Genomic DNA, 23397 nt, shown 5'->3' with positions numbered 1-23397 from the left:
GTTTATGTAGGATATATGCGTATGGACATAGACTAATCAAGAGGATTCTGAGTTGACTGGACTTGTAAGGATTTAAGTTCAAACTCAACCCAAAAGTCAAAACCAAGCCAAGTGGCCCAAGTTCCTTTTGCTTGCACTTAAAATCTGCTAGGGGAAGGTCATAACTTTGAACATTAAGCATTGTCTTAGTTGCCTTTTGCTTTGTGTACAAAAAGGCCAATGATGCCATGTTCCAACTCGCATATTTTATGTGGTTATTCTATGCACAAGTATTAAATTTTATGTTTTTTTTACACAAGCGATTGGGTGATGTGAATTCCAACATGACCTCGAGTGCAAGAGTAAATGATCTTAATTATAGCCCTTTGCAGTTCGATGTTATATTTCTGTAAGCTGATGTTTATGTAGAAAGAAAAACACAAATATGTAAGCAGTACTTGAATTTTGAAGGGATAATAAAATGTCCTGAATTACAAAAACAGAAAGGTACATCTTGCAAATGAATCCGGCTCTTACAATCTATAATCTAAGAAGCAATTTTAATTGGAACTAGTTTAACCAAACCAAAACCTTTTTCAATAAACAAAGAGTTGATTTTTGTCTTTTCCTTTTCTTTTTTTTTGGGTGGACAGAACATGACATAGAGTTGAAAAAGAGAATTATGAGAAGGGCATAAAAACCCCACTAGGCCATCGAGTTGGACCTGTTACTATTATGTTCTTTTTTTCACATTTGTTGGGGTGGCTGGCCGGAAAGTACTGATCATGATTTACCAAAAAAAGTTCTGATTTTCATGTGGTCGAAAGTACTGATCTTTCTATAAACAAATGAGAGAAATTCTGCGATCTCCATCTATTTGCATGCAAAATTCTTTACTGATATTTGGGAGGAGACTTGGTCATCAACCGTTAATCATTTAGTAACCATGACAAGCAAATTTAGGCAAAAATACCAAATTACTAAGCATTTCCATTGCCAAACAAAACTTCCCTAAATTTAGATTTGTTTTGAAAAACATGAAGAAAAGCTGTAACCAACCAATTTTGTGGTGCTTAATTTGTGAAAGCCAGATGGGCAAATTACTTGAGATTGCAAAAATAGCAGAGAAATTTTTGCACAGCCTCTCAAACAAACCAAACCAAACTGGCCCTGACGCTCAATATAACACTCCCTATTCACCCTCTCCTCCTCACCACCTACAAGCATCCTTGGGCAAAACCTAGGAGGCAGTGGAAAAGCCAAAAATGCAGGGCTCTGGCTGCTTCCTAGTTTTCTTTCTTTTCTTTTCTTCATTCTCTTCCTTCTCCTCTGCTCTAACCAATGCCGAAGCGTCCTCTATTGCACGTAGACAGCTGTTAGCCCTCCCTGAAGGCGGTGACTTTCCTGATCATTATGAATTTGAGGTTGAGTTGAACCTGAACTTTCCCAACACCAGGCTTAGACGTGCATACATTGCACTTCAAGCATGGAAAAAGGCCATATACTCAGACCCTCTTAAAACAACAGAGAACTGGGTTGGTGCTAATGTCTGCTCTTATACCGGAGTGTTCTGTGCAAAAGCTCTTGATGACCCAGAATTAGAGGTTGTGGCTGGCATTGATCTCAACCATGCCGACATTGCAGGATACCTTCCTGTTGAATTAGGCCTGTTGACCGACATCGCCTTGTTCCACATAAACTCCAACAGGTTCTGTGGTATCATCCCCAAGAGCTTCTCTAGGCTAACTCTTCTCCATGAGTTCGATGTTAGCAACAACCGATTCGTGGGATCGTTCCCAGAAGTTGTCCTGCATATTCCAAACCTCAAGTATCTTGACCTCAGGTTTAATAATTTTGAGGGGAAATTGCCTCCTGAGCTCTTCAACAAGAAATTGGATGGCCTGTTCTTGAACGACAACAGGTTCACATCCACCATTCCTGACACGCTTGGTAACTCCCCTGTCTCAGTTCTTGTGGTCGCCAACAATGATCTTGAGGGCTGCATCCCTAACAGCATTGGAAAGATGGTAAACACTTTGAACGAGATCATCTTGTCCAACAACAAGTTTGCTGGGTGTTTGCCTCCTGAAATCGGATATCTCTCAAAGGTGACTGTGTTTGATATTAGTTCAAACACATTCAGTGGGATCTTGTCCAAAACTTTCAAAGGCCTAGAGAAGTTGGAAGAGGTGGATATTTCACACAACATGCTAACTGGGTTTGTTCCTGAGAGTATATGCACATTGCCAAACTTAGTGAACTTCACATTCTCTGATAACTTCTTCAATGGTGAGACCCAAGAATGTGTACCGTCTTCTCGGAAGAACGTTGTGTTTGATGACATAAGCAACTGCTTACCAGATAGGCCTCAACAAAAGTTAGCAAAAGAATGTCAAGTTGTTGTTAGCAAACCAGTGGATTGCGGTAAGGCAAAGTGTGGAGGTGGACAAGGAGGTGGACAAGGACCATCAAAACCATCTCAGCCTCCAGTTGAGAAGCCAAAGACACCAAAGCCAGAACAACCTAAACAACAACCTCCTCCACAACCTAAGCAACAACCACCAAAACCATCACCGGAATCGGTTCCAACACCTTCTACACCCAAACCACAACCCCCTAAAGAAGAACCTCCCAAGAAGGAACAACCCCCCAAAGAGGAGCCACCAAAGGAACAACCTCCAAAAGAGGAGCCACCCAAGGAACAACCTCCCAAGGAGGAGCCACCCAAGGAACAACCTCCCAAGGAGGAGCCACCAAAAGAACAACCACCCAAGGAGGAGCCACCAAAGGAGGAACCACCCAAGGAAGAGCCACCAAAGGAAGAACCACCCAAAGAGCAGCCACAAAAGGAAGAACCTCACAAAGAGCAGCCACCAAAGGAAGAGCCACCAAAGGAAGAACCACCCAAGGAGGAGCCACCAAAGGAAGAACAACCCAAAGAGCAACCACCAAAGGAAGAACGTCCTAAGGAGCAGCCACCAAAAGAAGAACCACCCAAGGAGGAGCCACCAAAGGAAGAACCTCCCAAAGAGGAGCCACCAAAGGAAGAACCTCCCAAGGAGGAGCTACCCAAAGAACAGCCTCCTAAAGAGGAACCACCCAAAGAACAGCCTCCTAAGGAGGAGCCACCCAAGGAGCAACCTCCCAAAGAAGAGCCACCAAAGGAAGCACCTCCCAAAGAGGAGCCACCCAAAGAACAGCCTCTCAAAGAGGAACCACCTAAAGAAACTCTCACACCAGAACCATCTCCAGAACCAGTTGCTAGCCCCCCTGAAATAGTTGAAGAAGGACCACCACCACCTGAGCCTACCACTACAAGTCCTAGGGTTCCAGTTCATCCTCCTCCTCCAGCACCTGTAACAATGCCACCATCGCCTGAACCCACAGGGCAAAGTCCTGTATTTCCAATCCACCCTCCTCCTCCACCAGTTCACTCTCTTCCACCACTAGTCAACTCACCCCTTCCACCAGTGCAATCACCTCCTCCACCAGTCCATTCTCCACCACCACCTGTCCACTCTCCACCACCAGCTCATTCTCCACCACCCCCAGTCCATTATCCTCCACCTCCAGTCCACTCTCCCCCACCACCGGTTCACTCTCCTCCACCCCCAGTCAACTCTCCTCCGCCCCCGGTTCACTCTCCTCCGCCCCCGGTTCACTCTCCTCCACCCCCAGTCAACTCTCCTCCGCCCCCGGTCCACTCTCCTCCACCACCAGCACCAGTCCACTCTCCTCCACCACCAGCACCAGTCAACTCTCCTCCGCCCCCGATCCACTCTCCTCCACCACCAGCACCAGTCCACTCTCCACCACCCCCGGTCCAATCACCCCCACCACCAACACCAGTCCACTCTCCTCCACCTCCGATCCAATCACCTCCACCACCAGCACCAATCCACTCTCCACCACCACCGGTCCACTCTCCTCCACCCCCGGTCCAATCACCCCCACCACCAACACCAATCCACTCTCCTCCACCACCAATCCACTCTCCACCACCACCGATCCACTCTCCTCCACCACCGGTCCACTCTCCACCACCCCCGGTCCAATCACCCCCACCACCAGCACCAGTCCACTCTCCACCACCACCGGTCTACTCTCCTCCACCCCCGGTCCAATCACCCCCACCACCAGCACCAGTCCACTCTCCACCACCACCGGTCCACTCTCCTCCACCACCGGTCCACTCTCCTCCACCACCTGTCCATTCTCCACCACCCCCGATCCAATCACCCCCACCACCAGCACCAGTCTACTCGCCGCCACCTCCAGTCCAATCACCACCACCACCTACCCAGTCTCCACCGCCTCCAGAAAACTCTCCTCCCCCACCTTCTCCTTCTCCTTCACCTCCTCCTCTCGTTGTCTCATCACCCCCTCCAGTAGATGACTTTGTCCTGCCACCAACCTTCGGCTCCCAATACTCATCTCCACCTCCACCAATGTTCCAGGGCTACTAAGCATTATGATATCAACCTTCATAACCTACATGGCTTTGTTTATAAATATTTACAATCTCAAAGAAATACACCCACTTTTGTTAGTTAACCATAACTTGTTGTATAATTCATGACATCAAAGTGTAAATCATTTTCATGTGCCTACTTAATGCAATAAAGGACATTATCGGCAAATCATTCCATCATTTGTATTTTGCTTTTGGTTGTTTTTTAATTGAATGTGTTGCTTTATCAGTTTGGGACTCAGCTTTGGTGCATGTTTTTAATTAAGGCAATACTTCCTTGTATGATAAAAATATTTTTCTATATATCTTTGTTAAGTTTTGTTTAGCCAATATTTGTAGCTTTTCTTAACAAACATGTAATCTCATATGTATGATCAAGCTCAAAGAATTTAGGCTAGTTCGAGTTAGTGCTAAGTTGACTACTGTGATTGAGATCAACTTCATAATTATCCAATGCAATCAAGCCCAATGAAGGTAATATCTTTATGTATGCATTGCATGCATTATAGTGTTCTCCTGCATGCATCATTAGTTGTGATGTATGTAATTCTTCTTAGCCATCTTTAGAAATTAGGACTTGAGTATTTGCTAGAAAGTTAAAGTACATTGAAGAGCTTTTGAGGTTACAAAACCAAGATAATTTAAGCATTCATTTATAATGGGCATCATTAGGAAAATCATCATTTGCATCACAAGAATTTTTCCAGATGACCAGTCATATAGGCCAATATTTCCAGCACGGGATTTTTAACCAAGGCACGTGATTTTGCTTATTATAAGTCCAATCATTGGTTCCCAAGTGTCCTTTTGACCTACCAAAAAGGCTGGGGCTGGTATGGACTTACCAACTCTCTCATTTTACATTTTTCATATGCGTTTTGAGAGAGAGAGAGAGAGAGAGAGAGAGAGAGAGAGAGAGAGTTCTAGTGAGAGATTGTGCATAAATTAGGTTTTACTTTTGGAGAGTAGAGTTCATGGGTTCTTGAATTCCTTTTGGGCTTTCATTGAAATTTCATCTCTCATCTCTTTCATTTTCACCATTTTAGAAAACTTGGTTTTCTTTTTAGTTTGTCTGAGAGTGTTCACGACATAGAAATGAGTTTTCAATATTTCATTTTGAAAGCTACTTCTTTTTGAGAAAATCTGACCATAGCTTTGCATATAAAAGTTTTAATCTCTCATCTCTTTCATTTGCACCATTTTGGAAAACTTGGTTTTCTCTTTGGTTTGTTTGAGAGTGTTCATGGCTTCTGAAAATGAGGTTTTCAAATAGCTTTTGAACTTTGTTTCCATTTTCGAAATCCACTTCACCCTTTGAGATTTTTTAGAGTAAAACTTTTACTTTGCATTCTCTACTTTGTGAGGTTTGGATTTTCATTATGAGATTTTGAAAATTGGTTTTTGAAATATACTGTGGTTTTTGAAATTTTCATCTAGGGTTTAGTTTAAACACTTCATCATCCTAGCTGAGTTGCGGTGCCATGGGGTGAAGAAGTTGATGGACTAGCTGCCATTTCCATGAAGGACAAGCTACTAGCTCAACTAAGTTTGGGGAAGAAGGTTGCACAAGGAGGTAGTGCTCATTTCCTAAATAGATCTAGGATTGTTTGAGCTTGTGATTACTTTTTCTATACGAATCTTCTTCACTTAGTGGATTGCCTGGTCTGAGTGATGATTCACAGTTTTTTCCAATTGTGGGTTTCTGGGTGAACATTTCTGGTGTGTTGTTCTTGATTTTATGATTAGTCATACTATATATGTTATCTCTAAAATGCTGATGAATGTTCACACACCTTTCAATCTAATTGTTGCTAGTACATGAGATGTATAGATTGACGGGTCCTTTTAAGTGCCTAGGTTGTCATATATTTCTCTTTTAAGCTTGAAGGTTTTAACATTTGATTTGTGGTAAGTATTAACAATTGACTAGTCATATTGTTACTAGAAACAATATCATTGTTGTCTTAAATCTGTCTATTGGGATTTTAATTTACTCACTTCACCTAAGTACCAATTTCAATCTTCAAGAATAAAACCTTAACTCGTAGACCAAGCCAACCAACATGTACAATCCAGTCCAACTCAAATTTGCTTAGTTTGTAGATTTTACACTTCCACCCAATTTAGGATTAAATCCAATCCATCCAATTCTTTTCATATGCCTCATCGGATACAATGATTGGTTTCAAAAAAAGGAAAGAAAAATATTGAAACACAAAGAATTGTCATAAAATAAAATCCAAATTTTCGAATAATCAAATATAGCATGAATATTGGGTAGTAAAGGAAAATGTATGTGGCAAAAGTAATTCCCTTCAAAAAGTTTTAGCTTATGAATAATTTTCATTGTTATAATTAAATGCATATAAAACCAATTGAACTAGCTTTTCGTTAAGAGATTCACGAAGTCAATCCAAACATTCTGTCAAAGCTTTGCCCTTATGAGAGACCAAAATGATACGAAAAGGACCACATATAGAACAGTTGTCCTTGGCACGTGCCATGTGATCAAACTCGTGCACATAAACAGAGTATTTAGAGTTTGAACACATCAAAATCTTTTTCACTGCAAATTTGGTCACCACCTTGAATCAAGCTAGATGCAGCATTGAAAACAATCTAGATTGTGACATATGTTAACTTTGGTTAACCCTTGATATTAACAACTACAATCAAATGATCCACTAAGCAAAATGGGGAGACAGGAATTTACCTATCAACACAGAATATATGTTTTTCTTCTATTTTTTATCCACAAATCCTTGATAGGAACAAACTTTTGTCCTGGTTTTAGAGAATTCAGGGCAATTTGATGATTGAACTGTATTCCACTATCACTAGGAACCAAATGAATATTTATAGAGATTAAATTTATAAGACAATCACTAAAGGGGTAACTTGAAGAGATATGCAGAGCTTTGCGTTTGAGGTGCATAAAAAAAATAGAAACAAAGAAACAAAGCTTAAAGAGGATTGCTTGCTTACCCAAAAAAACAGAAATTGCTTGAATAGGAATGCTTGATCCTCGGTTGAAGCGAGTGTTGTCTGTGTTAAGATTTCAGAGGGACGGACCCTTGGCCCACCACTAGCAACATTGATATTGTCCCCAACTTAAACACCTGTTTAGCGGATGTGAGGTTTTATACAAAAGGCCTCCATTTTATTAGGAGTGGAACCATTTATTATATGGGACTTTCTATTAAGTTTCCGATGTGGGATTCGTGTATTCTTCAACACTCCTCCTCACGTAGGACCACTTTTTAGTGGGCCACAGGTGCAACCAATTCCACATCGGTCACTTTTTATTTATTAATTTATTTAAATTTGGGGTTTGTTTGATTTTGATTCAATTTGGGGTTATTGTTTGATTTGAGTTTGTTTGATTTGGTTTAATCGGGCCCAGTCAACCAACCTGGCTTTGATACCGTGTTAAGATTTCAGAGGGACGGACTTTCTATTTTGTTAAGTTTCCGATGTGGGACGTGTGTATTCTTCAACAATGCTAAAATATGAATATGGTTTGAATGTATTAAGTTTTTTTTGTTTTATTCTTCTCCATAAGGAGGTATATATATGAGTTTACATAAGGGTTTTACAAGGAATTAGATATAGTAAAGAATTAGAAAAATATCTCCTAATTGTACAATGATTTATCACTTATATAAAAATAGGAAAGTAAATTCCTTAATTAATCAAGAAAGTAAATCTCCTTGATTAATTAGAAGACTCACGTCAACAGTCTGTGTTTCAGTTTGAAGAGAAAAAACTCCTCTGAGTTTGGGCAACAAGTAAAGAGTGTTACTCTTAGGTGTTTGTTCGAAGAGACGGGTGAGTACGTTTTCTTCTGCTTCTGGGTAATTCGGCAGTAAAAAGAGCGAGTGTTTATTTGTTTAAAGAGAAAAAAGTTATCTTCTCGGTATTTTGACAGAAAATCAAAGCGAACAGTGAAGAAGACGAGGCCCTCTCTCTCTCTCTCTCTCTCTCTCTCTCTAGTTTGTCTCTTTTTACATAATTTTGTTCTATATTAGGTTAACTACTGTGTAAACAAAAGTAGATTTACTTAAAAGTTTTACTTTTCCTTTTGGACCCAAAAATACAAACCCATCAAATCTAAATTATTCATGTGATTTGTACATTAATAAACAAACTACATGAATTTTTAAAATTAGAAAAAATAGGTTTGAGGATAAAAATTGAAAAATGATTCTATTAGAAGAATAAAAACTTAGTGCAGGAGCATAATATTGTATTATTTATGAAGGGAACTTGATTAGTACATGTCACAATTTGGATGGAGGGTTAATGCTAGTATGCTACACCTTGGTTTAAAATAATGAACAAATTTGCATTTAATCTTATTTTTTTATATAAAGAAAAACATGAATGAATCAAATGAATGCAGTTGAGGATTTAATTCATAAACAAGGCTTAGTGCTGGTGATGGAATTAGAGGTATACTTTAAATATTCTAATTGCCTTTAAGCAGACATATATTGTTGGTCTTGGTGTTGGTGAGATGGATTAGTTAATAAGAAGTGCCTTCCTTAACGTACTGTACAACAAACCAACTAAATATGCGTTGCCTAATTTTAAAGAGCCAGAGAGGCACACAACTCAAATTTGCAAATCATGCAGAGAAATTCTTGCACAGCCTCTCAAATAAACCAACCAAACAGACCCTTCCTCTCAATATAATCTCCCTTGCTCCCCCTCTTCTCCTCATCAGCCTTGGGCCTAATAACCCAAACAATGAAGGCTGCCTATTTTCTAGTTTTCTTTTTTCTCTTCTCCTCCTTCTCATCTTTCTCTTCTGCTCTAACTGATGCTGAAGCGTCCTTCATTGCCCGTCGCCAGCTCCTACATTTTCAGGCAAGCTATGACCTGCGCGACGACCATGAATATGAAGTTGAGTTGAACTTAAAGTTTCCACATCCCAGGCTTAGAAGTGCATACGTTGCACTTCAAGCTTGGAAAAAGGCCATATACTCAGACCCTCTTAAAACTACTGAGAACTGGGTTGGTGCTAATGTTTGTGCTTACACTGGAGTATTTTGTGCCCCGGCTCTTGATGACCCACAGTTAGAGGTTGTGGCTGGCATTGACATCAACCATGCAGACATTGCAGGGTACCTTCCTGTTGAATTAGGCATGTTGAGTGACATTGCCATGTTCCACATCAACACGAACAGGTTCTGTGGTATCATCCCTAAGAGCTTTGCTAGGCTAACTCTTCTCCACGAGCTCGACGTTAGCAACAATCGCTTTGTGGGATCGTTCCCAGAGGTGGTCCTGCAAATTCCAAACCTCAAGTACCTTGACCTCAGGTTCAATGACTTTGAGGGGAAATTGCCTCCTGAGCTCTTCAACAAGGAATTGGATGCCCTGTTCTTGAACAACAACAGGTTCACATCCACCATCCCTGACACTCTTGGCAACTCCCCCATCTCTGTTCTTGTGGTCGCAAACAATCATCTCGAGGGCTGCATCCCTAATAGCATTGGAAAAATGGTAAACAATTTAAATGAGGCCATCTTCTCCCACAACAAGTTTGCTGGGTGTTTGCCTCCTGAAATTGGGTACCTCTCAAATGTGACTGTGTTTGATGTTAGTTCAAACACATTGAGTGGGCTCCTATCCAAGACTTTCATAGGCCTTGAGAAGGTGGAGGAGTTGAACATTGCACACAACATGCTAACTGGGTTTGTTCCCGAGAGTCTCTGCAAGTTACCTAGCTTGGGAAATTTTACGTTTTCCTACAACTACTTCAACGGCGAGGATCAAGAATGTGTTCCATCTTCTCGGATGGACACACTATTTGATGACACAAGCAACTGCTTACCAGATAGGCCTAAGCAGAAGTCAGCAAAACAATGTCAAGTTGTGGTGAACAAGCCAGTGGATTGTGGCAGGGCAAAGTGCGGAGGTGAACCAGGACCTTCAAAACCTTCTTCTCCTGCACCCAAGGAGGAGCCACCCAAACAACATCCTCCCAAAGAGGAACCACCCCAAGAACAACCGCCCCAAGAAGAAACTCCCACACTAGAGCCACAACTACCTAAACCAGAGCTATCTCCGGAGCCAGTTCCAGAGACTCCAGAACCAGTTGCTAGCCCTCCTCAAGTAGTTGTAGCACCATCACCACCCCCACCCACACCAACAAGGCAAAGTCCTATTGTTCCGGTTCGCCCTCACTCACCACCAATTCACTCTCCTCCACCACCCGTAGCAACACAGCCATCGCCCACACCCACACAACAGAGTCCCATTGTTCCAATTCAACCCGACTCACCACTACCCCCGGTCAACTCACCCCCACCACTTGTCCACTCTCCTCCACCACCCGTAGCAACATCGCCATCGCCCGCACCCACACGACAAAGTCCCATTGTTCCAATTAGCCCCGACTCACCACCACCCCCAATCAACTCACCCCCACCACCTGTCCACTCTCCTCCACCACCCGTAATAACACCATCATCGCCAGCACCTATAGGGCAAAGTCCCATTGCTCCAATTCGACCTAACTCACTGCCACCCCCAATCAACTCCCTTCCACCACCACCCATAGCAACATCACCATCGCCAGCACCCATAGGGCAAAGTCCCACTATCCCCCACTCACCACCTTCACTGCCGGCTTCACCCACAGGGCAAAGTCCTATTGTTCCAGTTCACTCTCCTCCACCCCCAATTTACTCACCACCACCACCAATCTACTCGTCTCCACCACCAGTCCACTCGCCTCCTCCATTGGTCCACTTTCCACCACCACCAGTCAACTCACCCCCTCCACCAGTCCACTCACCTCCACCTCCACCTCCAGTCCAATCTCCACCTCCCTCAATCCACTCTCCTCCACCACCAATCAACTCTCCTCCACCACCAGTCCACTCTCCACCTCCCCGATCCTCTCCACCCCGAACAACTCGCCTGCCGATCCAATCACTCCCCAGGTCCAGCTTTCCTCCACCACCGGTCGGCTTCGCCCAGTTCATGCCACCACCCCCGGTCCCTTTCTCCTCCACCCCGGTCCTTTCACCCTACCGCCCGGTCCAATCTCCACCCCGATTCTCTCTCCACCCCGGTCAACTCACCCCATACGCCAGTCCAAATATCCCTCCCCCGGTCCACTCTCCTCCACCACCTGAGTCCACTCTCCCGCCACCGGTCGGTCGCCCCCGCCACCGATCCACTCTCCTGCCCCAGTCCCTTCTCCGCCCCAGTCAACTCACCCCAGCGCGATCGTCTCCACCTCCCCGGTCCTTCCTCCACCACCGATTCTTTCTCCACCACCCCGGTCTCCACCCCCAGTTCACTCGCCTCCTCAACCAATTCATTCACCTCCACCACCAGTTCATTCTCCACCACCACCAGTCCACTCGCCCCCACCACCAGTCAACTCGCCCCCACCACCAGTACAATCTCCTCCACCTCCAGTTCACTCTCCACCACCCCCAGTCAACTCTCCAACACCACCACCACCGATCTACTCACCGCCACCTCCAGTCCAATCACCACCACCACCCACCCAGTCTCCACCCCCTCTAGAAAACTCCCCTCCACCACCTTCTCCTTCTCTGTCACCTCCTCCTCCCGTTGTCTTATCACCCCCTCCAGTAGATGACTTTGTTTTGCCACCAAATTTCGGCTCCCAATACTCATCTCCACCTCCACCAATATTCCTGGGCTACTAAGCATTATGGCATCAGACCCTTCAAAAAGCAACTGTTTTTAATTTTTTGATATGTAAATTATACAATCTCACATAAATGCACCCACTATTGTTAGTTGATCATAGCTTGTACTTCATGACATCAATCAAAGTGTAAATCTTCTTTCATATGCCTACTTAATGCAATAAAGGAAATTTTACACATTGATATTTTGCTTTGTTTTAATATTCTGTTTGATGTGCATGAATGAAACCCCCATCAAATCATATCCAACCACAAATTTTAATATAATTAATAGTGGTACAAATAATGGAATGCAAAGGCCATGTACGTAGTTCTAATTTTGGATATCTGATTTTGAGTACGAATCTGATGATTTGACTATTGAGAATCAAAATTTATTGTATAGAAATCCTGGACAGACGATAAGGAAGAGGTCGTCCCTCGTGCATCCGATAAATAAATGAGGCTTTGAGTCTCACACCAACTCTGTTGGAACACTCAGATTAGACTAATCTCGTAAGGACTTAAACCTCATTTCATCACCATAAATACTCGGATTTATGTTCAGTTCATGAACAATGGCTCGGCCCTCAAGCATGCTCACCACTGCAGACATTGTAGGTCTTAGCGCTGGTGATGGATTAGTGCAGAGTAGAGCTACGTACCTTAATCATTCTCATTGCCTCTTCCTTGTTGAACTCAGACCCCAACTTTGGATCCACCAGCTCCATCAGATTTCCTTTCTGTTGCAAAACAAACGCCTGCGACATCCAAAAGGAAACAGATGGAAAAATAAACTTTCTTGATTGTTGTTATATATATATGTATATTGTTTAGAACATTTTGATGTCAGTGTACTGAAGAGAAATTGAAAGTAGAACGTCATTTGCAACTTGCAACATAAAAAAGTTCATTTTCCTGATCAAAAAGTGTAGGGTAACATTTTCCTGATCAAAAAGTGTAGGGTAACACAAAGCTGGATGACGAATATGTCAAATGGAAAACAGTTCCTACTAACTCATGTACTAAACAAAATGCAGTAAGATCTTACCCAATCAAGAAGGCAGACATAATTCTCGTTTGGCCGATATTTGATGTTGTTTTTGCCAGATACAAGTCCAGTGCAACAACCCCGAAGCTGTAAACATCTACTTTATCAGTTAAATGGCCCCATAATGCATATTCTGGTGCCATGTATCCTCTGAAAAACAAATGGGAAGAGTGTTTGATCATTGTGTGATCAAATACAAACAAACTAAGTAATCAAGATTTGGAAGACAAAAATCAATTAGGGTTCCACAATGAAGGAAAGAGAAAGAGAAGGGAAGGTTTCTCACATAGTTCCAGCTACTCTGGTGCTAATATGACTTTTCTCCTCTTCATTCAGCTTGGCCAAACCAAAGTCGGAGATTTTAGGGTTCAGGTCCCTGTCAAGCAGTATATTGGTACTTTTGATGTCTCTATGAACAATTTTCAGTGTGGACTCCTCATGCATGAAAGCCAGACCTCTTGCAATGCCGACGCATATTTTCTGCCTTGTATGCCAGTCCAGTTTCAGTATACCTTTCTCTTGACCTGAATTCAAACATAACCTCACAAATAAAATTCATTCATCAAACTAGTATTGAACGTATAACATGTTTACCATCCAATTTAAGTTTTCCAGCTTACCAAACAAAGAATGTGCAAGGCTATTGTTCTCCATGTACTCATATACCAACAGTAACTGGTTTCCTTCAATGCAGCATCCGTACAATCTAACAAGATTTGGGTGTTTTAAGGCAGAAATCATGCCTATTTCATTAACAAATTCACAATTTCCTTGCTTCGATTTTGAAGAAAGTTGCTTAACTGCAATAATAGTACCGTCTAATAGTTCTCCCTGCAATTTGAAATAGAATACATTTGAGAAATGTTGCTCATACACAACGCTTTTTAGTGTCATAGACCAAAGTCAAAGAAAAACAAAAGGAGAAGTGCTTGCATATTTAGGGGAAACAAAAAGGAGTTGTAGAATACCTTGTAAACAGCTCCAAAGCCACCTTCCCCAAGCTTGTTTGCAGCATCAAAGTTGTTGGTGGCAGCTTTGATTTGTTTGAATCTAAAGAAACCAGTTTGCAGATCTAATCCTCTCAGATCTGTTCATGTGACAAGAGGTTAGCATATTGAACTGATTTTCACTGAGAATTTGAGGGCCTTTGGCTTATCAGACAACATTGGAAAAGAATAACACTGAAAAATCAAGCAACTACAAGAAACATTTATTCTTGCAGATTTCCATATGGACATGACATAACTCAAATTGCCAAGTCTTATTTCCTTTTTTGCACGGTATTCATAGTACCTTGTTCCCTAGTAGATGCTCTGCCTCCGAAGCAGCATCTCAACCAAAGAATGCCAATAGTCATGAAAATAAGACACAACACTGAAACAGCTCCAACCACAATGAATATCTTCTTTTTGCTATCATCAGGCGGTTTGAAATCTAGAAGTGAAAGCAGAGCCAAGGACAGTGATGAACAAGATGGCAGTCAAAATAAAGAGAAAACTTACTACTTAAATTACCTACCAGACTCCACCGAGATAGCAGATATAAGAGAACCATATATTCCTCTTTTCGGAGCATTAGTTGTCCCTTTCCCAGCCCAATGAAAGCGGATCTCTAAAGTCATAACATTGACAACTGCTTTAAATACCTTTATCACTTCCTTATCAACTCCTTGTGCTTCTTTTTGAATATTAAAATCCTTCAATACCAGTTTTTCCTGTAATAATTACTATGCTTAATCATTCAAGTTAAAAACTAAGAGCGAAAGGGAGTGATTAAGAAAATTGTTAAGAACATTGGAGGAAGGAAGCCTATGTTGATAGGTGGTTGAGATTTTAGAGAAAATATGGAGAATAGTTCAGTTTATCCAAATGCTTAAAAAATAAAAATTAAGTAACATGGAGAATTGTTATTTATGCTTCATCTCATTTATGGTGAACATAAAAGGATGACTACCTGGATATAAACATCAAAAATTCGTCTTCCAACGCCGTAATAAGACCTGTTGTTTCTGAAAACTATTTCAGCAAAGTGTAGTTTCACAGTGTAATTTCCATTTGCTAAGCAACGGGCATAATATGTGAGAGAAAGAGGAGATATTCGGGCTGTACTGTACAATTCAGAGTTTGTCATATTGAGTATGGAGCTATTTCTTGCTATATACTCTTGGTCATAATTCTTAAGCCCAAAATCACCAGTGCTACTAAATCCCCAGTTCCCTGTGTCATAAAAAAACTTTGCTCCACCTCCTGAAGCTTCATCACCATCATATTTGATGCTTCCAATGGTGGCTTGTTTTCCACCACAATTTATATGCACCGAATACTGCTCTATAGAGAAAAAACAGCATACAAAAGGTAGATGACAAATGGACTCAAAACAACATTGTATGTGAAAACAGAAACATACACTTGAGATATTCTACGACAGATTTAGTTACCTTTTGAACATGGATTAAGGCAATGGCTAAGAATCCTACATTGATATATATACAAAAAAAGCATAATTAGCTTACGAACAATGAATGAGGAAAAATGAATAAACTCCCTGTGGAACTCATTGAGTTTGAAGCTTACGAGTTGTTCTGCCAGGAAAAACTTTTGAACACATTACTGATGAAAACAACAACCTAGTTACTTTCACATATTTAGATAGCCAAAGAGCGCAAAATATGTAAATCTCAAGCAAAGTAAATGAAAAGAAGAAGATATAGAAGAAAAAAAGATTTAATCTTACAAGTTGTCTCGACATGTAGTTGGGACAGAGTTCTCTGAAAAGTTATTGTAGGAAAGATCTATTATGCTGCATGCAAATTTAAAGTTCTCTATTAACAGAGATTCCAAGAAAAAAGAATATCAGACTATTTTGGTAAAATTTGTAACATGAATTAACTTCTGAGTTCCCATGGCTCCGAAGCCAGTGAGCTCTCAAAAGGCCTCGTGCTAGATGGAGGCGGGCATGTACATATAAGGCACATCACCCCCTCTCCATTGGTCGATGTGGGATGTTACATGAGTGACTGAATTTGCGCAGAACAGAGAGGAAATTATTCAACATTTCAAAGACACCAGCAAGATAGAAAATTTTGGACTTAACCACTCATCATCAATACAATACCCCAGCCTTCTTATAATCACGAACCTTCAGCCAAAAAGTACTTGTATACATAACCTTATCCATTGTGTAATTCGCCTTATCTTTCGTGTAGCGTTGTAATCTGTCTACCAAGTCACTATATTCTTAATCATAGACATTTATCTGTTGAAGCCTCAGAAGCACAGACACAAATTAATGAGGAAAGGTTGCAATAAACTTGTAGGTATGCACACTACATGCGTGCTAGTGGTATACATACAATCTGAGTAATCTGAGTAAATGATGGATATAAACAGAAATCTAACCATAAATAAGTAAGATTTAGGAGGAAGAAACATACTAGCGACTATCTCTATATTTGATCCACTCCGGAAGCCCAGTAAGCAAGTTACTTGTCAGATATCTGATCATTGAGCAATATGTTTACATGTGAATAAAAAATTATTTGTATCAATGTTTCTTAAGGTTACACATTATGTGAGCTATATAGCTACCCATATAAATTTGACTTACATTGTGGCCAATCTCCGTGTATCCACAAGATTTGGAATGTTCCCTTTCAATCTGTTGAAGCTAAGATCCCTGCAAAAGAAATAGGTTTGGGGGTAATCCGAAGTTATGTACTCGTGATGCTGGGAATACAGTACAGAATTTTTTTTTTTTAATCAAATGACACTTCAGTAAATTGAAAAAGCAAATGATAAATACTGAGGCCAAATTTTGTTTTCCACCACATAGTAATTAAATTGTAATAGTAGTAAGGCTTTCCCAAATTTTACATTTGGATCTACAATCATTCAACAATTTTAGCACTTTTGAGCTTTTCACATATATGTAAGCTCAAGCAAAAGTACAGAGAATGAATAAACAGAAGTATTACAAAAGTTCCAGACTTGTCATATTAGAGATATATTCAGGGATTGTTCCTCTTATATTGCAGCTCCTTAACATCCTGCAATATGAAGCAACCCATATAAGAAAATAAATGTTATATACTTGTAGGTTATTCTAATCAGAAAGGATACTAAAAGTCTAAAACCATAAAGATGGCTCACAAAGTCTGCATGTCTTTCATATTTGACAAGTTAGGAAAATCTGAACTCTCACCGCTTAAGTCACTAATCGATCTGCAAAAGATCACTTCAAATAACTATTAGGAATACAAGTCTCTTCAGCAATGATATCTCAAAAGAGAATGCAAAAAATCTGAAACTTAAAATAATTGAGAACTTAGAAGCCAAGACTCACAGGTATGACAGTTTAGTTAATGCAGAAAGGCTAGGAGGTATGGGCCCTTCAAGACCACTCCCTTGCATCTCTCTGTAAGCAACACATTTGAAAAGGATTTATATTTTAACTGAAGATACTTGAAGATGACAGAGATATAAGATGCATGCTAGAAAAGATCTCTTACAACATCTCAAGCTCTTTCCAACTAAGAAAATAGTTCGGTATTTTCCCAGTGAAGTTGTTACTGCCAATCCAACTGCAGAATATTTTGAACCACCCCACCCAAAAGAAAAAAAAGAAAAGAAAAAGGAATGTCATGAACCTGAACTCGAAACATCTTAATTAGGTAAAATACAGTAAAAATCACTTACAGTTTTTTTAATTTCGTCATATTAGTGAGAGACACAGGCAACTCTCCAGTGAGATTATTAGCGCGAAGATAGCTGTAGTTAATTAGTCATGGCATGTCAAACCTTGTCACTAGTTATGTTCAACTTGGTTATGAAAATCAAAGAATGTCAAACTATGAACATTGGAAAAAGAAAAATCCCACTGACAGACTCTCCATGTTAATCAACTTCCCCAGCTCCGGAGGAATGGTTCCAGAAAATAAGTTGCTTTCCAAGCCCCTGAAAGATAGTCACTTCAAGTTCACAACCAAACCAATTGGTACAAAAGTAAATGTAAATGAGATAAACAACAAGTGAGAAAGATCGAAAGCATACAAAGCTTGGAGAGTAACTATGTTTCCCAAATAGCTAGGGATTGGTCCTGATAATTTGTTCACGCTGAGAGCCCTGCACTATGTACATTCCATTAGTTCAATCATTGGCACGAAAACTACTAATTGACAACCTCAAACATGAGTGTAGATGCCACTTACAGAAATTCCAACTTCGTAGAAGTCCATTTGCTTGGTATCGGACCACTAAGGTAATTCTGGTCCAGATTACTATGAGCAAAGAAGAAAGAGTCCTATTAATTAGGATAAAAACCAATAGATTTGAGATGGTAAAAGCTAAAGCAGTTATTGAAAATCTCTGCTCTTCATACAGTTGCTTAATGTAAGGTAGCTTCACCAGTGCTGGTGGAAGCACACCATCCAGTTCCTGCCCCATAAGAAAACTGCACAACAAGGATCCAAAAAATCAAAGGTTGATTCTTGACTAATCACTCCAAACAGTAACCAGCAACCATCATATTTAATTAGGAAAATGAATTTATGAATGAACCGGTGCTGCAAGAATTTAAAGCATACAAATGGCAAAAATATATGCATACATGCTTTGGACATGGCACACATTGCCAGGGAAGGAGCAATTGCAGAAGAGAGTGTTGTTGTACTGATCTGTATGTGGGGTTGAGAAAGTTGGAACATTGCTACACGGGTCGCTGAAATTCCAGTCCTTTTTATGCAGTTGTGCAGCTATTTCACGAAGGGCTTCAACTGCCATTACACCCGCATAAAGCAAAAATCCCATCAAATGTTCCTTCTAATTTATTTATTTAAAAACAAAAAACAAAAACTACATTTAGAAAGCAGCAGCCGCAGCAGCAGCCTACCCTCATCATGTGGAAGAGTCATGTTCTGTGGCTGTGCTCTTGATGATATCGGTCCCATATTGCACATAAGCACTATGAGCGCAATATTAATTTGGCTGAACAAGAAGATCATGTCCATTGGAAAATTAAGAATCCTTACCATTTTTCTTCACCACCCACACTTAAAAGGCTTCACCTTCTCCAAGTGGTTGATCTTAGCGTGCTAGCTGCTGCTTCATTTCGTATACGCTCCGCCCCCTCAAGGAAAATGACTCGTGGTAAAGACAAGATAGATTTTGACCATACGTGCTCGGATCTTTTTATTTTTCTTTCGATCAAGCATCTGGGCCCCCACACTCTACATGCTGTACCACACATTCCTTGAGCACTATCCAAACCCTTTATAAAATCATCCGTGGAGTCTATTAAATTTCTCACTCACTTCCCAAGCAAGCGACCCTTTTTTTTCAAAGACTTGGTGAATAAACTTTGATTAATTAACCTTTAGTCCATTTAATTAAATTAATTATCCAAATTTCAAGGCCCCAACATGCATGTGCTCTTCTCATATAACTTATAATCCATACTTGACTAGCTAGATTAATCACTTCATAAGAATTATTCATTGATCTGCAGACTTCATTATTCTAAAGGCTTGTTGTGATCAACTTGGAATGTGCAAGAAGGATAACCAGTGCTGAATTAGTGCATAGGTTTAGTAAGGTCAAGGTCAACCAATCGTATCATAAACATTGCTCAGAAGATTCATAAAAAATTGTTTAACTATCTAGTTTTTGTTGTAAATAATCAAGTCTGGAGCCCACATGTTGGAAGGGGGCCCACATGTTGGAAGGGGGCCCACATGTTGGAAGAAAGTTTTTCCTATTAAATGTTAGAAAGACAGACGGAAATAATGAATCAATTGCAGATGTTTTTCCTCTGTTTCCTCCATCTCTTTTCTCTCATCAATTTCTCTCCAGTTTTATAACACGTTATCAGCACGAATTCGCTTTAACAATACCAGCTGAATTCTCTGATGAAACCCAACCAAACAAACACAAAGAAAACATAGCCATGGCTGCTTCTTCTTCTGCTTCATTCACTTTTTTCTCTCTGAATCTGGTTTCTTCTCTCTGTTTCTTCTTTGTTTTGTGTCTCAGAGGCACAACCTTTTGTTTCTGTGGTTAAAGGGGCTTTCGTGGTCCTTCTACGAGTCTAGCTGCCCAAAAATGATCCAGGTGAAGATGAGGCAAGCCACAGAGAGCTCTTCTTGAGAACAAATGCAACTCCTTCTTCCATGGTGGTTTCCTTGCAGGCACAGCAGGTCCCGTTTGCACGGGTCCCTTTGATGGTGCTCTCCTAACCCAGATGCACACCAAGTCTCTCTCCTCGCTCTCCTCAACCTCGCTGTCCGCAATGAATGAGCTTTTTCTCCACTGTGCTCACCAAAGTACACTATGTAGACCTGTTTTAGTTCTGCACATGAGGCTAACAGAGGAAGGAGAAGGAGAAAGCAGATGGAAAAGATGGAGGAGAAAGGCAACCATGTTGCAAGGAAAAAGGGAGGCTTGGTCACCATGCCCTTCATCTTTGCTAATGAGATTTGTGAAAAGTTGGCTGTGGTGGGTCTCAATGCTAATATGATTAGCTACTTGACAACACAACTTCATATGCCATTAACCAAAGCAGCCAACGTTGGTGGCTTTAGTGATGAAGGAATGGGACCCATTCCAAAATCATAGAAGAGAAAGCATAGCTTTTGGTGCTGAAATTTTTGGCACAGCACCCTTGTTCTCGTCCACAAAATTTTCTTAGCCACTGACGGAAAGTGCTAAGGAATCTTTTGATGAGAAACAACACCGAAAGGGTAAGCTCCTTTGTCAATTATTTTATTATTAATCTATACTATTAATATAAGTGCAGGTGTACAAATTACAGGTGGAAAGCATTTGATTTCAAAAAGACAATTATGATGCCTTCTACAAACGATAATAATATTATCTACTATATTATTTGATTGTGGTGTTGATATGAACCCACAAATAATTGTCTTTACTTTATTCATTCCGCAATTATTTTATTTATTGTATGGTGTAGGTTTATTACCCATACAAGCACATTTACTTTATCGTAAATTTACTTTAAAGGGTGGTGCGGGTTTATCGTCCACGCCTTTACTGCTTTACTGTCATTTAAATGTATGGAGCAGAATTAGTGCCCATACAAGCACATTTATTTTATCGTAAATTTACTTTAAAGGGTGGTGCGGGTTTATCGTCCACGCTTTTACTGTCATTTAAATGTATGGAGCAGAATTAGTGCCCATACAAGCACGTTTACTTTACCGCATTTAAAGTATGGTGCGTCCATACATCAATTTAATTTATGAATTTACTTTACCGCACATTTAAAGTATGGTGCGGGATTAACGTCCATACAAGTAATTTATTTAACAGTAAATTTATTTTATGGATTAATTGTGTTGTATGATGAGTTTTTACAGTATACAGATCAGGACCAGAAGTTCCTTGATCCTCATCATACATTTACATCAGGACTTGAAGATCCTTGATGATGATATTGATATGAGAGCTGGCAGTCTCTCCGGTACTATATTTGTAAACATGTGATCGGACTTAAGGGTCCTTGATCCCTGACATGTGAATAAGGACCTGGGGTTCCTTAATGATGTAATAGTGCCGTATTGGTTCATAGTGCCGTACATATGGATAAGAACTGTACTGGCAAATGTACTGTACATATGAATAGATATGTATTCATGAATTGATGAATAGTACTATTCACATGAATAGTGACGTATGCATAAATATTAACCATTTTGGGTAAACCGTCACTATATACAAAAGGGAACCTGCAGTTCCTTACACTCATGGATGAGCAATTAAATGAGATGCCAGAAGTTCCTCAAAATATGGACAATTATGTAAGGGCCTGAAGTCCCGAAATATGTACAGAAAATTGTAAGAATGTCCATACTATGAGAATATGTGATTTTGGCATGAAGTTCAAAATTTAAAAGTTTTGAGAACCTGAAGTTCCAACAATTAAATGGACAACCTTTGAGGTATTATTGCAAATTGTGGTACACCACAAATTTTCTTGGCATAAGAGAATGATGAATTTAATAAAGTTCGATTTTGTTATAATCGACACCTCAAGGAAGAAATATATTTTGTGAATTCCGGTTGTTAAGAATACACCGTGAAATGGATAATATCAGTATAAACTTCAAATGATGAATTGAGGCTCCCCACATATTTTGTTATATCTGGGCCGGAAGCCCATGGATCCAAATATATGAGAGATCCTAAAACTTGAAGTTGTGGGTATATAGTAGTTAATGTTCCTCACTACTATATTGAGATATTATCGTGGCTTTTACTCAATTCATATTTCATGTCCATTTGAAAATGGCGAATAAATTATGAGTTTGGGTTTAACCCAGACCAAAAATTCTGGGCTCACATGCATGGAAATATGAGAGATTTGATGTGGTTATTTGATCCTATAAGGCACAAGGTTCCAAACCGTCATTTTGAAAAGACGTAAAAACCAGATGCAAGTTTAAGAACATGTGCAATTATTATAACAGCAAATGAACATACAACAGATAGATTTTTCCACCTGCAATGAAGGTGCAGGCCCTGTAAAATCTATAAAATTACATTATGTTCTGGAAGCCTCTGAAGGAAGTTGAGTTGAAACGCAGTTGCTCAATTAAGTTTTGCGAAGGCAATATCTATAGACGAAAATGTGGCAACTTTTCAGGATTCCAATATCTTCTCGAATCCCCACATTATCTTTTTCTTTCGCAAGAGTCCAAAACTTCAGGTGGCCTCTGATAATGCCTGTCGGCACTTTCGGCGTTTTCAAGTATTATTTTCAAAGCCGATCTTGCTTTACGGATTTCACGGAGCTACTTTTTCAAAAGTATCCCGAGAATCTCGCAATTTTCCTATGGTTAATTTGAAATTCACCGTTCTACCTATTCATTGTATTTGTGTATAAATGTGTTACTAACGAAATTTTCTTTGTAGAAGACATCCAGTTTTCCCATACAAAATGATGCTATATCTACTTGTTTTTCTTATCATTAAGCACTTAATATGCCTGAGAAGCAAGACTATCTCTGATCATCCATTCAGGAAGCAAGACTATCCCTGATCATGTTTCTGCAAGATCAGGGAATTGTGAAGGCGGCCTTGTGCTCTAATCTCCTGAGGTCCTTCTAGACTAGGTGAATTGAGAGCTTGTTTTCTGCTCCCACCAGCTTCCTTCCTTGATTGATGAGCTGCTTGTCTGCTCCCACCAGCTTCCTTCCCTGATTGCTTACC

At 40.4% G+C, this 23397-nt stretch overlaps 2 protein-coding genes and 1 pseudogene across 5 annotated transcripts; 2 read left to right on the top strand and 1 right to left on the bottom strand.

Moving 5' to 3' along the window:
• Positions 1–1188: 1188 nt before the first annotated feature.
• Positions 1189–4679, top strand: LOC117624748 (pollen-specific leucine-rich repeat extensin-like protein 1). 4 transcript variants are annotated; one of them, XM_034356180.1, is made up of 2 exons: positions 1189–3615; positions 3706–4679. In XM_034356180.1, the coding sequence occupies exons 1-2, from the start codon at positions 1245–1247 to the stop codon at positions 4443–4445; spliced, it is 3111 nt and encodes a 1036-aa protein (XP_034212071.1). In that variant the 5' UTR covers positions 1189–1244; the 3' UTR covers positions 4446–4679. The 4 variants fall into 4 exon arrangements, with proteins under 4 accessions (XP_034212071.1, XP_034212068.1, XP_034212070.1 ...); XM_034356177.1 differs by having other exon boundaries at positions 1189–3696; positions 3730–4679; XM_034356179.1 differs by having other exon boundaries at positions 1189–3714; positions 3790–4679.
• A 4509-nt stretch (positions 4680–9188) lies between these two features.
• Positions 9189–11998, top strand: LOC117624221 (pollen-specific leucine-rich repeat extensin-like protein 3). Its single transcript, XM_034355366.1, has one exon. It carries the CDS (start codon positions 9200–9202, stop codon positions 11996–11998), a length of 2799 nt encoding a protein of 932 aa, XP_034211257.1. The 5' UTR covers positions 9189–9199.
• Positions 11999–12386: 388 nt separating this feature from the next.
• Positions 12387–19196, bottom strand: LOC117624749 (annotated as a pseudogene).
• Positions 19197–23397: the final 4201 nt, after the last annotated feature.

Source organism: Prunus dulcis, chromosome 4 (assembly GCF_902201215.1).
Source record: "Prunus dulcis chromosome 4, ALMONDv2, whole genome shotgun sequence".
Taxonomy (NCBI): Eukaryota; Viridiplantae; Streptophyta; class Magnoliopsida; order Rosales; family Rosaceae; genus Prunus; species Prunus dulcis.
The sequence above is the reverse complement of the archived record's forward strand: the minus strand, read 5'-3'. Positions and strand labels throughout refer to the sequence as shown.